This window comes from Dermacentor andersoni, chromosome 9 (assembly GCF_023375885.2).
Source record: "Dermacentor andersoni chromosome 9, qqDerAnde1_hic_scaffold, whole genome shotgun sequence".
Taxonomy (NCBI): domain Eukaryota; kingdom Metazoa; phylum Arthropoda; class Arachnida; order Ixodida; family Ixodidae; genus Dermacentor; species Dermacentor andersoni.
In genome coordinates this window covers 22,383,933-22,397,379 of record NC_092822.1, presented here as the reverse complement: position 1 = coordinate 22,397,379, position 13,447 = coordinate 22,383,933, and the positions used below count along the sequence as shown (strand labels likewise).

Sequence of the window (13,447 nt, the reverse complement as noted above, 5' to 3'; positions counted from 1 at the left end):
TTTGTGCTTTTACTTTTTGAATTTTCTAAAATGCAGTAGAAATAAATCAATTCTTGAAACTAAACACTATTAACAAGGCATTCTTTTTGTGCCACATCGAAAATTATAAATGGCTAGGCAAACGTTCCTGTAGTTATATCCCAAAACTGTTGCTCCAAGGGAGAGTATAACAGTGCTACTTAAAGGTAAAGTGGAATTTCTAGACATAGTTTTCGATGAGTAGAGAACCGCCGGCATGATAATAAAAAATGATCTATAGTTCCTGGTTCATTGCAGAGGTAGCATAGAGGGGATACCGCCAGACCACACCTGTGCAAGTAAAAATTAAGTGTTGGAATACGGCAACGCAGCCTGGTAAGTGAAACTTCAAATTTCCGGTTAGGACACCATTGCCGGTTCCAAGAATAATTTAAGTGTAAAAATTCTGAAGATTTTGCTAATGAAAGAGCTTTTTTGTCCTCGCTCAAAGAAAATTGCCGATATCTGGCTGCAGTAATGTGCGCAGTTGCCGGCAGTACAAATAGCACAGGACCTGCTAAAGAAGCTCCTGCTAAGGAATCGGCTATTTCATTAATATCAATGTCTCGGTGGCCAGGGACCTATACTATATGCACTAAACTTAAGTGAGGTGGAGCTAATGAATAAAACGTGTTTCCGGTTGTCGACTTTGTAGACGCAGTAAGTGCGCTGCATACAGATAGAGAATCTGTGACGATAATAACCCTTGTAATATGAATGGGTAATTTCCGCAAGGCAAGAACTATTGCCAGAAGTTCGGCATGAAAAACTGATGTGTAATCTGGTAGGCGAAGTGAAAAAGACCAGTTGAGGGATGGCGAGTAGATACCCACGCCTGCCTTCTCTTCACACGAAGAAGCATCAGTCGCTATTACGTTTATTTTGAAACGGGCCAAATAATCTTGTAAACGGTCATTCAAATATGTTGTGGGCAGAAATTTCGCATTGTGTGGAAAAATGTCTGCAAGTTCAATTTTCAGCGACCCCGGAGACCTATGGAGCGGAATTATTTCTCTAAGGCGAACATTTAAAGGTACTAATTGTGCTTGCACAAATACAACTTGCGGGGTATGGAACCGTGACCACGTCACGGTCAGATGGTCAGCGCAGTCTCCCAGGAGGAAGGTGAAGGTGAAGGAATAGGGGAGTGCTTACCAGCAGAACGCTGAGTCGCAGATGACGTTTTCAAAATGGCTGCTTTTTCGCTTCCCATCGTCAAACAATTAGATGCACTGTTACTGAAAAATAAAATAAAAGATAAACGTGCACTACACATACACAAAATGATGGTCTAAAATTTATTAGCGTCCACAGATACAATTCTGTGCATCGGGAAAAACAAGAAATCGACGACAAAGCGGGAAAGGTCGATTTGCTAAAAGCAGTGAGTCTTGCGACGCCCCAACCGCCTCGCAGCAACGTAGAGACAGACGACGAGCGCCGAGCAGAAGACAAGAACGCCGCCGGAGCCAAAGTACTGCTGCGTCCGGACCACCCGCGAGTCCTCCTCGTCCTCCGTTTTTCTTCGCACGACGTCCTGCAACCACGGGTAACTTTCGGGACACGGTTTGCAGCCGAAGAGCTGCCGGGTTTCGGGGATCGGCGCTTCGGGAAACGAGCACGAGTGGACTCGCGGACAACGCCGGAACTCCGAGGCCCTCGAGCAACCGGTCTGCGCGTACTCGCCGAGGGGCTTGGGGTCCCGCATGAACCGCACCACTTCGGCCACGGTGACGACGAACACGTCGTCCATGGTGAGGAGCCAGTCGACGAAGGAAAGGTAACCCTGCCGGCGTCCCGGATTCCACAGCCAGGTTTCGTGGATGAACACCGGGAACGGAGCTCTGTTGGTGTGGTAGTATCGCTCGAAATTTGACCTGCGTGGAATCGTATAGAGTGGGTCAAAAAAAGAGAAAGAAATGTGCGTAAAACGCGTCGACGATAATCGTCAATCCAAGCGAACAGGCGAACGCGTCTGGGAAGCTGTACGCTTCATTAAAAGAATGATACGCTTTGAAGGCGTATATGTTTGTTCCTTGAGAATGTGTAGGTATGTAGCGAGGGTTAATTCATTCATTGCGTAATCCTGTAGAGAACAAAGCGGTTAACCAGCACGTTTGTAGCGGTATAGCATAGGTGGTTACACATACTATATGAGCAGGTTCGTTATATGTGTGTTTGTGTAAAGCAAGAGTGCGATAAATTTCGTCTCGGCAGCCCTACTAGAGATAAAAAAAAAGTTACGTGGTACAGCGCGTCATACTTCGCTCAAGTAGGCATACTTTTCTTCTAAACCGAGACCGTTCACACTCTCCCAATAACCCTTAGAATGCGAATAAATTGCTGATCTGTTTCGAATACTCCATTTGGACTTTCAACAAAGCTTCGTAACGTGCAATGTAATCACAAGAGCTTGCAAATATTATGAACGCTATAGGATACTGTAGTTGTGATTACTTTATATAGGAACGTGTTCTCATATTATTTGTGAGAACGGCTGTTTTATTATTCGAAAATAGTTCGATATTCAATTATATCTACTTCTCCCACTATAGGATTCGTGTTCAATTCGATCTCGAAAACTACTAGTCGCTAGCCCTGGTTAGATGGCGCCACCACCGCGCAGCGCGGCGTAAAGTCATCGTGGCCGCCATCTTAGGGTTATACATACAATAGCACGTCGAGAAGCCGCGTAACGAAGAAAGACGAGAGCACCAAGGCCGCGTCGTGCGCCGAGCGACAAATCGATATATTGATAATCCGGTGAAAAACGGTCACAGCCAAAACGCATTACAATTTATAACGCGTCACAATATGGTACGTAGGTGCTGACGTCATCGCGGCCGCCATGTTCGGGTATACAAGCCCGAACACGGCGGCCGCGATGACGATCACGTGGCGTCCGTGACGTCACGTGAAACGACTATCTGTAGCCCAAGCTCGCGTCATCGTTCACCTGAAGCATGTTCGCTGCAGGGGCGCCGCATGTAATGGCTGCATGTATGCGCGTGAAGCCTGTCTCAAATGCATGCCTAAGCATAAGCAAGTTGTTTAGGTTCATTTTTTTTCTTTGTTTTCTTTTATATTTTCAGCACACCAGCCCGTGCGTGTCAGGCGCACCTGAGGAAATCCAGTGTGTCGCCTTCCGTGGTCGGCTGCGGAGTGCAAGTGTCGGGCATGGCGCAGCTGCTGCCGAGCGATCCGTCGGCGCGTGAGGTCGTCCGATAGAAGCTGTTGAGCGGCACCAGCCACAGGCCCTGGTGGCTACCGCTGGGACACGACGGCACCGAGCAGTCCGTCGCCAGGCCGTAGTCGAGCGTGTAGGGGAAGAAGGGCAGCTTGTCGCGCTTGTTGATGTAGCTGCGCGTTTGAAACAACGAGCACGCATATAAGCAGCAGCTGCAGGCTTCGTCACAAAGAACGATTGCACGCGTTTATTTAAGAAGTGATGTATGCCGTATGGCCAACAAAGCATTACACTGCTGCTGCTGTCACGAAAGGGGAAACGTGTCATGCACCCTAAAGTATATGACGCGGCTGTATACAAAAAGGTGTCGTTCTGCTCATTGTCAAATATTCCACCATATTGTCACATTACGTCATGTTTGCGTTCAACAATAAGCATGTTCATCGTTTATTCGGAAATGTAGAGGAGGAAGACAGTAAAGTTAATAGTGGCTGCACTGTAAAGCCCTATAGCTGAGACGACTGACACCTCCATCATCGAACTGACGTCAGTATAGCGAACAATGGTTGTTCATGTTTACATAGAAACTTTCATTTATGTATTTATTTATTTAACTGATGGTGGGGTATGTAAATAATTCACGTCCTCCTCTCCCTTTCACTTTACTCCTTTCTATTCCACCCTCGCATGTTGACTGCCGCTCAGGTGTCGGCAGATATACAGGTAGACAGATACACTGCGGTCTACGAGCCACAAAAATTAAAGGCTCGACTGTTTCTGAATTGTTAACGCGTTACGGGAATCTGGCGGCCGTGGCTCCGCATTTCGGATGGGCGCCATGCGACTACATGTGTAAGCAGTCGGTATATGCATACTCACTCGATGCAGACGGAAGAATCGTAGACGAATCCGTTCTGCCGCATCATGCGGTACGCTTCTCCGTTGCCCGCCTCCAGGTAGGGCGCCCGCGCGCCCACCATGTCCCGCTCGGGGATCAACGCGTAGTCGCGCAGCAGGTCGCGGTCGCCCACGATCTCCGCCTCCCAGCCGGCGACGTCCAGCGTGCGCCAGTAGCTCAGGTTGTTGCGGTGCCTGCATGCGTACCGCCCATTCATCGGGAGAGCGTAGACTATACGTGCGAGCAATGCGGTGGCACTGATGTAAGGAATACCGGGGGTGCCATTCTGGAAATGGTCAAATTGTACTGCGCGTTCGAATTCACCACCCTGTCAGCTCTTATGGACTAAAAATGCCGCCGTTACAGAATTTGACAATATGCCGGAATTCCACAACACGCAGTTTTAGCGTGTCCGGTATTCCGGTAAACGCAGGCGTACTGGGCGTTTTGCCGGATGGGTGGAGGCTTAAACGTGAGCGTTCTGCATGGTGCAGCTACCTGGTGGCGCAGGGCTCAACCAGGCGAACACAAAGGTAATATAGCTGTAAATAAATGTACTCTGCTGCTTGTGTAAATTTTCGGTAGCAGCATAGTCGTGAACACCTTGTCTTTTGAAATGTCTAAAATGTGTTACATTTAATTGGTTACACTAATATTAGCTCTGTGTTTGGCTGGTTAGGCGATGCGCCATTAGGAGGCTGCACAGTGCAGCCCGCTCACGTTTATGCTCCCGCCCATACGGCAAAACGCCCAGCTAGCCTGCGTTTACCGGAACACCGGACACGCTAAATCTTTTTAATAGAGACTTTTAGCGTGTCCGCTATTCCGGCAAACTGGGGCGGTTTACCGGATGGTCGGGGGCGTGAACGTGAGCGGCCGGAGCGGTGAAGCCGCCTGGTGGTGCAGAGCTCAACCAGAGAAACACAGAGCTAAAATTGCAGTAACCTATTTTATTCTGCTTCGCTGCTGGTGCAAATTTCGGCAGTGGCGAAATTGTGTTCACAATTACGCCGCTGTCGAAATCTTACACCCCAGCTAAGAAGAATATAGTAATTGGCTCTGTGTTCGGTGGTTGAGCTTTGCGCCACCAGCTGGCGCCACCAATCTGGCCGCTCACGCTCACGCCCCCGTTAAACCGGCAAACCGCCCTCGCTTGCCGGAATACCGGACACGCTAAAAGTCTCTAATGTCCACAACCGCCCCCCGGGTTACTGGAGACGCGGGCGGCAGTAGCAACGCTGGCAGCTCTGATTGGCTCAAAATGCCGCCACTACAGAATTCGACAACATGGCGGATTTCGACAATGTCCAACCGAATAGCACCCTGGGCTAACGGAGACGCGGACTGCAGTGGCAACGCTGGTAACGACATCCTTCGACGCTTTGTCGAAACACTATTCGTCGTTTTTTGTGCTACATAATAGGTGTTCTCGTCGAAGAAAAAACATAATAAAAGGAACGCGACTTAGCTATTACGTCAGTGTCTACTATTTAGAGCAGCAGCTGGGTAGAATATGGTTGGTCACTGTAATAATATATCTTGTGTTCCCTATGCTTAAACTGTGCGTCACAAGATGGCGCCGCCAAAACGACTGCTCCCGTCTACGCCTACGGTAATCCGATATGTTCCGTAAATGCCTGGTAAGACGCCACATGGAAAGCTAAAACTTAAATCTGGTGCAATTTCGCGTTGCCATGTGCTTCTTCCTCTAAAGGTCAAAATTCAAATATAACATGCTTTATTTGGCTCTCGAACAAATTATTATAGCTTAGAATATGGTTGACTACGTCTCAACCGAATTTACGAAACAAAAGCTTAATATTGCTCAAGAAAGCCATTCAAATGCCACGTCTTTCAATGTTGACTACGGTGCTTCTACTTTTCATGCTTTCCAAAAGTATGAAAAGTATGCCCCCCCAACCCCTAGTGTGCAAAATATATGTATGAATTTCGCTTTCTATCCTCGTTTCACTGTCAAATTGTCAACTTCGGACATTTCATTTAATAGAAACAACAATAAGTGAAAAGATTACGCGAATATACGTCGCTCGTAAATATACGCACCACATGGACGCATGCCTTGCTTTTCATTCTGTATTAGTTTGCAATATAACAAAATCCCGGCTATGATATGGCTTCCTTTAAAGAAGTAACATGCTTCTGCTTTCCTGTTTTCCTTTTACATTCATCATAATCATATGCGATAAGTTGTTGGTTGTTATATATATATATATATATATATATATATATATATATATATATATATATATATATATATATATATATATATATATATATATATATATAGATTTCGGATGTCACAGTCTGTATTTGTGTGTATATATAAGATGTGAATAGTTCATGTGTAAATTCATGCTATATTTAGTTTTCTTATGGTGCAAACACTGTTTATTTTGCATTGTGATTTGCATTGTTTTTGTGTAACTCATTTGTGCATCTTACGCGCTGCTTTGCTTTACCCGCCTTGTAGCGCCTACCTGGGCCTCCGTTACGCTACTTCTACGAAATTTAGCTTGAGTAAAGTCAGTCATGAAGTATCTCGTAAATAAAATGGCTCTGAATTGACTTAAAGTTAAAATCAATCGTTCGTACCTAGTCCATTGAAATTTCGCAGTAAGCTAGCTGTATACGCGTATACAGGAATTCGCTCGATCATGAGCCACTGAAAAAAACAATAAGTGCGGATTTCTCATATATGTCACACACGATCGAGTCGCCTCCTAATAATTAAACTGTCATTGTCTTCTGTCTGTACAAAATCTGCACACAGATGTTTGCCCCCGTGGGTATCCTTGGCCAGTGACAAGGATACTATATATATATATATATATATATATATATGACACCGGCCACAGTGTAAGAATAACCGTTCTTGCACCGTGGTTTCGGCGTTCTAGTGCTGAGCACGAGGTCGCAGGTTCGATAGCCGCATAACCCGTATGTTTAGTTGGTATATTTAGATCAAACCACTCCTCATACTTACACATGACACACTGCAATACGACAGCAAAAAAGGTACATATGTGATCACCGCAAGCAAGATCGACAGAGGACGCAGCATAATAATTGCGATAAACACCAGAAATTATGGACGAAAAAAAAAGGATAGGAGATATTGAAGCCTAGTCACAGAAAACATTCAGAGCCCTTCCACTATGTGAAGATGGAAGACCAGCGAAGCTGCTGTATCGCTCACTAGCTGTATTAAAGGGCCCCTCACCAGGTCTGCCCATTTTGAGCTGACAAGCGCAGAGCATACATTGCGCGATAACGATCGTGTCTGCAAAGTATTACATCGCTACGCGCCGCGGAAAGGCCTGAAATTTCAATCCGAACGCCGTTTCCATCTTCACTCGCGGTGAATCCGGCCGGAGAAGGACGGTGACGCAGTCGGGCTCCTGCGCCTACGTAATCGTGTCCGCAGTGTGACGTAGCTCGTGGTGACACGTGACTTCGATAATTATTCAACGCATCTGTTATCTGTGCGATCTGTTGCTTGAATTGACGAATTGTTTAGAGAAATAATAAAACACACAAACGGAATGTCTGCGTGTTTTTTGTTTTGTTTTACTTCGCACCGAAGCAAGAGAGATGTACTTCCGCTTCGTCTGCTTGTTCCCACGGTAGTGCAGTCACGTGCGCAGGTACCATTTTCTACCATGTTCCAACGCGTGATCATGATTTTCGATCCGCTGGTTCTGCCTCAGTATTCGTGTAGCACTGAATTATACCGCTGGCCATGTGTTCTTGTGCACAGCGCGCAAAATGGTGCGCTGCGCGAAACGAGACATCCCAACTGCTCGCGCGCAACGCCGTCAGCAAAAATGCGCACGCCGCAATAATAATAATAAAAGAATGATTGAGGAGAAAAAAAAATGAAGGTGGGACCTGTGAGGTATGCGTCGCGCGATCCTCGAGGCCCGATGAGAACGCAGGGAAGGAATTTCGCTTGCTGAGGCTAGACGGAACGAGTGGAGAGAGCGTCTCGCTATGGAGTGGAGCTCGCCGTCTGAAATCATGGGTTCGCGGCACTGAAATATTTCTATCTCGGCTATTAATGAGCCGATTTGAAAAATTTTTGCGGCAGAACGCTCCCTAGAGGACACGTAACAACTTCCAGCGTATAACCAAAATTTTATATGGGGCCTGGTAAGGGGCCCTTTAAGCGAAGCGAGAAACTCGTTTGGACCTTTCCATCATGTGTGATGTACACAACACCCTTTGAAGCTCTCTTGGTGTCGCCACTTCAGCCTTTCGACACCTCTAATTACCCGTGACCCCCTCAAAAGCATTGCAGGAGCAGCCAAGCTTGCTTCCATGCTCCCGCGCCACAGCAACGACAGTCCAGGGAGTAGGAATGTTAGAGAAGGAGTATAGAGAGAGAAAGATAGAGAGAGAGGAGGCGGGGAATGGGTACAACCGGATCCCGTCCCGATGTAGTCAGGAAAAGGGTGACTAACCTTAGCCCTCCGCGCTCGTGCCATTTCACCTAACGTGACACGGGAGGCGTCGTCAGAAAGCATTGCTCATTTGGGCTCTTTTCAGTAAAAGAATGAGTGAATGAATGACAAGTCTCTCTCTGTGTGTGTACTACGTGGACAAACACAAGTAGTTCAGGCAAGGTATAAATAACATTAACATGACATCACGACTTTCGTATGCCGTCAACATCACCGCCAAATACCGTCAACGAACGGAAACAACACACAGAGGTCAGCTTACATCGATTCCCACACTGCGTGAGATCTGCATTTATATATAATCCAAGGAGGTGGTACAACCAATGGTATACACGACTCACGTGATGGAGTGGATCCCGATCTCGCTGCCCACGCTGTGCAGCTCGTGCACGAGCGAGAAGTTGGTGTAGCCGGCCGACACGAAGAACGTGGCGGCCAAGTTGCAGCCGTTGGCCCGATTCCGGCGCCTTCCCGGGCCGAGCAGCTGGCGGTAGAAGTCCATGTTCTGCTCGTTGACCGCGTCGTCGAACGTCAGCATGACGAACTGGGGCATGCTGCTGGCGCTCAGGTTAGCCGGTGGTCGCGTGCCCAAGCAAAAGCAGTTGTCGCGCAAGCTGCACACGCTGGGGTCGCACGTGGTCGCGAATCCCGCGACAGTGGTTTCCCAGGCCCACGGCACGATGAAGAGGAGGCTTAGTACGTACCTCGTCATGGCTCTAGCCCTCCCCTTCTGAATCCCCGACGATCACTTAATTTGTAGCCGGAATCGTACAGGTGAGTATTTAGTCCAACTGAGCATGCACAGGTTCTGCAGGTTCTGTAAGCCTGCAGGTTCGACAAGATGGCCAAGTATAGTTTACCTTGGAATCACAATGACGTTCTGCTCGCTTCTATAACAGCAGTTGCTGAAAGCGTTCACATGTGTATGTACTCAGCGTGACTTACACAGGCACAGGCACATTCAAATTTGCAGGCTTACGAGACGGTATATGGGCACTTCGCAGTATAGTCTATGCCTTGGGACTCCGCGGTGACGTAACTGCTCGGTTTTACCACAAGACCACGGGGAAACTGCAACCGGATATCACGATACATTTGGAGCACCTGCCTGCCTGCATCGATATAAACGCGTGCGCCCACTAGTTAAACGGTATCCGCTGCATGCATTATGTACATGTTCTGTACGCATTGTGCGCAGTGAACAGCAAACGCCTCGTCGCCAACAGCTGGCGTGATGCACTGCCCGTGTCGTCAGCGCATGGCCGCTATACCTTCCGGTACCGTCTTCGCCGCATGCCTGCTAAAGTGACTGACGGCTAATCAGCGTGCCGTCCAGGTTAACAGCAGGCTGCAAACGACGAGTCTCGAGTTGACTCCTATAGCTGCACGAACAATTTAAATAAAGCCAGCCGCGTGTCCGCCCGAGGGAATTAACGGTGGGTGGATGGATGGATAGATGTTATAAGCGTCCCTTTTGAAACGGGGCGGTGGGTTGAGCCACCAAGCTCTTGCTCTTATATTGCGTAATGTCCTACCTAGGTTAAAGAAGAAAAACAAGAAAAGGAAAAAAAAGACCACGACGAATTCCCATAACCACATTTTCTGATCCCATATTGTGAACTTTGTTTTTGTACGTCTACGTTTTTGTCGTTCGCCTACTTTTCTTCCACCAATCTTCCAATCGCCTCTTACTAATCTCTATTGCGGACATGTTTACTTCCCCCCTGCTCTCGCTGAACCCAAGGGATTCAAGGAGGCCAGTGGTACCTAAATCGACCGCTGGGCAGATGTCTTCACATTCTAATAAAACATGCTCCATCGTTTCCCTATAGCTTTACGGTAGCAAGCACATGGTTCTTCTTCCTTCTTATATCTCGCTCTGTAGGGGCGTGTTCTGAAGCATCCCGATTCGCTTCAAAAAGTAATGAGCTTCCCTTTGAGTTATCATAAATTGTTTCTTTCATGATTTCGTTTTTTCCTCTTACGTAGTTACTCATGGCCCCGATCGCGATCAGAAGCGTACGTGTGACACCGGTATAATGTACCTGCTTTATATTCGCGATCGAGCCAGATTCGGAACACATGTTTTATCGCGATTGGCTTAATTCCTTCCACGGGTGCACTAAGTAGCCAATCGCGACCGAGAAGTTTGACCGAGCTCGATCGCGATCGAAAGTGTCCCCTGTGACACCTGTACTACACTCGATACAGTAAGTACCACGTAACAAAAAAAAAAGCACGACCCATTCCACTCTGTGAAGTTGAATCACCAACGAAGCTGTTTAGCACACGACACAGAGGTGAAACAGAACTTTGAACGAAGGTACGAACTAATTTACCGTGATATTTATATACATTCGCGTGGACGACGAGACAGCCGCAACGAGGAGCCGGAGGAAACGATAGACACGCATGACATAACGACGGCACCGCCACCACGGGAGAGCGGAGGGAAAGGCAAGTACATACGCAAGCGCTTGGAACGCCAACAAAGAAACTACATCGCGCACCAGACGGCCAGGCTCTCCTAGACCGGCTCCGGAGCCTGCCGGCTTCACGTATGGGCAACCTGTGTCGCCTCTATGAGGAGACAGTTCCCCAACTACCTGTGGCAGTGGCTCTTCCTCCTCCCCATCACGGACCTCCGGATGTGCACCTCTCCCTCAAGGGGATAGCCAAGCGGAGAGCACCAGCCGCAGCCCTGCAGCAGGTGGCAGCCTCCAAGCTCCAGGAGGAGTTGGAAGGACACCTGCTGGTGTTCACGGATGGTTCAGTCCTCCCCAGCGGGTCGGCAGCAGCGGCATGCACAGTTCCAACTCTCGCCTGTCACAGGCAGTGTAGGCTCCCGTTTGCAGCAAGCTCTACTGCAGCTGAGCTCGCGGGGCTGCACCTGGCTGCCGACCTCATTGCTGAGCACCTTCCCCAGCAGCCGGTGGCGGTGGTGTGCGACTCCAAGCCAGCGCTCCAGGCCCTCGCCAACCCTCGGCGGGCAGGACTTACAGTGGTGCTGCTGCTTGCCAAGTTAACGGCTCTAGCCACCGCCGGAATCCCAATATCATTCCACTGGCTGCCCTCACATGTCGGGGTAGCCGGTAACGAGGAAGCGGATACCTACGCCAAAGCTGCCCATCATGATGTAGTCCCGGTTACCAGAGCGGTAGCGGCTTCGGACTACACGAGACATCGTCTACGGTGCCTGCTCACCTCCATTCACCCGGACCCCCCGAGTGGCTAGTGGCAGGGCCCCCAAGCCACTTCCAGAGAACGGCCTCTCCCGAAGAGACCGTTCCACACTCCTGCGCTTGCGGACTGGCTGCACCTGGACTGCGGCCCGGCTGCACGCCAAGGGCCGCGCCACGTGGCCTGCATGCAAGAGGTGCGTGGACCCCGAGACTCTGGAGCACCTTCTCTGTGCTTGCCCATCCTTGGCGCAGGAACGCTCCACAGTGATCAACACCTACAGACGCCACGGCCTTCCAGCGGCCACAGAGACTGACCTGCTGTTCCCAGTGTGTCCACAGCTCCCTGCGCTGCGAAGCCTGCTGGAGTTTATAAGTTCCACGGGAATAGACACCTTATAAGCGTCCGCTACAACGCTGGCAACTTTACTGAGGACTGCCACCTGTCGCGCATAGTGGAGTCTATTAGGCCACATCCTCCCTCTTTCTCTACCATCTTTCACTACCCACTCCCTCTCCCCTGATGACGCTTCGCCGTGCTCCCTGACGGGTTGCAGAATCAAGCGTCCTTCCTTTCCTTAGATCACTATCATCATCTATCATCAACAAAGAAAGGGCGGTTCGAAGGTAGACATGACCGACGCGTGTCAAAGTGTATCTGTTCTTGTCAGCTTAATATCTGGTACGGGTTCTATTTGGACCCAAGATGTTAAACTTTTTCAAATTGGCGTACTGCTTGAAGCTTGCTTCACCTCCGCCGCGGGTCGGCCCGGTATTGCACTATGTCCGGGATGGACCCACGGTTCTACCTTACGCGGAACAATATGCACAGAACCCTAGGCATAAACAGCTTGGCTGTAAACAAAAAAATCACCTTGGAGTGCGTGCTTGTGGCGTCCGACACTGCGCGCTCCGTTTGTACGGACAGATCTCGGAGGCCAAGAGTGCGACCGCTGCGCGCATACTACACACATTCCATCCATCCAACAGCTACCGGAACTGCGCTATGTGCATGTCATGGATGAAATATTTTCCAAGCTGGGGTTTGTCGCAATATTGGAATATTACCAGTGATGCGCAGGTCTTTATTAGCACGTTTTGTTAGTACCGTCAGTTTTGTACAACGAAATACGACATATATATGGAACCATGCTGCGATCCGCATAGGCTGACGAACAAAATGAATTAAATAACAGCTACTATAACTTGTAATTTCTAGAAATGCACCGTTAGTACCATTTGCACAATGCGTTCGCTAATGACCACTTACTTTTAACCTTGCCAACAAAACAGTACTTTTTCTCAGATATACACAGTTTGTGCACTGAGAATAGTCGAATGAGTCACACCTAAACGAATTTCGGCACATCAGAATGTAAATGTGTAGAGCTCACACTACATTGCGTTCATTCGTGTCGTTCGTTGAGTGATTGATGTCGCAAAACAACGGGCTACGGATGAGTTCGATCACCAGCATCCCGGGCGAGCGCAGAATAAACGGACGCTTTTGCATCTCACACATCGGAATGAGACCGTCGTGGCAGGGGATCGAAACAGCGACTTCGTGCTTAGCAGCAGAACGCTGAGTCGCAGATGACGTTTTCAGAGTGGCTGCTTTTTCGTTTCCCATCGACAAACCATTACATGAGGGGTTATAGAAAAAAAAAAAATTGTGCACTACACA

At 48.7% G+C, this 13,447-nt stretch overlaps 1 protein-coding gene and 1 pseudogene across 1 annotated transcript; one reads left to right on the top strand and one right to left on the bottom strand.

The window, feature by feature from the left end:
• Positions 1-1,358: 1,358 nt before the first annotated feature.
• LOC129383844 (chitin deacetylase 7-like) lies at positions 1,359-9,525 on the bottom strand. The gene is made up of 4 exons (XM_055068770.2): positions 8,926-9,525; positions 4,085-4,297; positions 3,139-3,378; positions 1,359-1,895 (listed from the first exon to the last, which is right to left on the bottom strand). The coding sequence occupies exons 1-4, from the start codon at positions 9,294-9,296 to the stop codon at positions 1,394-1,396; spliced, it is 1,326 nt and encodes a 441-aa protein (XP_054924745.1). The 5' UTR covers positions 9,297-9,525; the 3' UTR covers positions 1,359-1,393.
• Positions 9,526-12,396: 2,871 nt separating this feature from the next.
• Positions 12,397-12,569, top strand: LOC126527551 (U2 spliceosomal RNA; annotated as a pseudogene).
• The last annotated feature ends 878 nt before the right edge of the window (positions 12,570-13,447 follow it).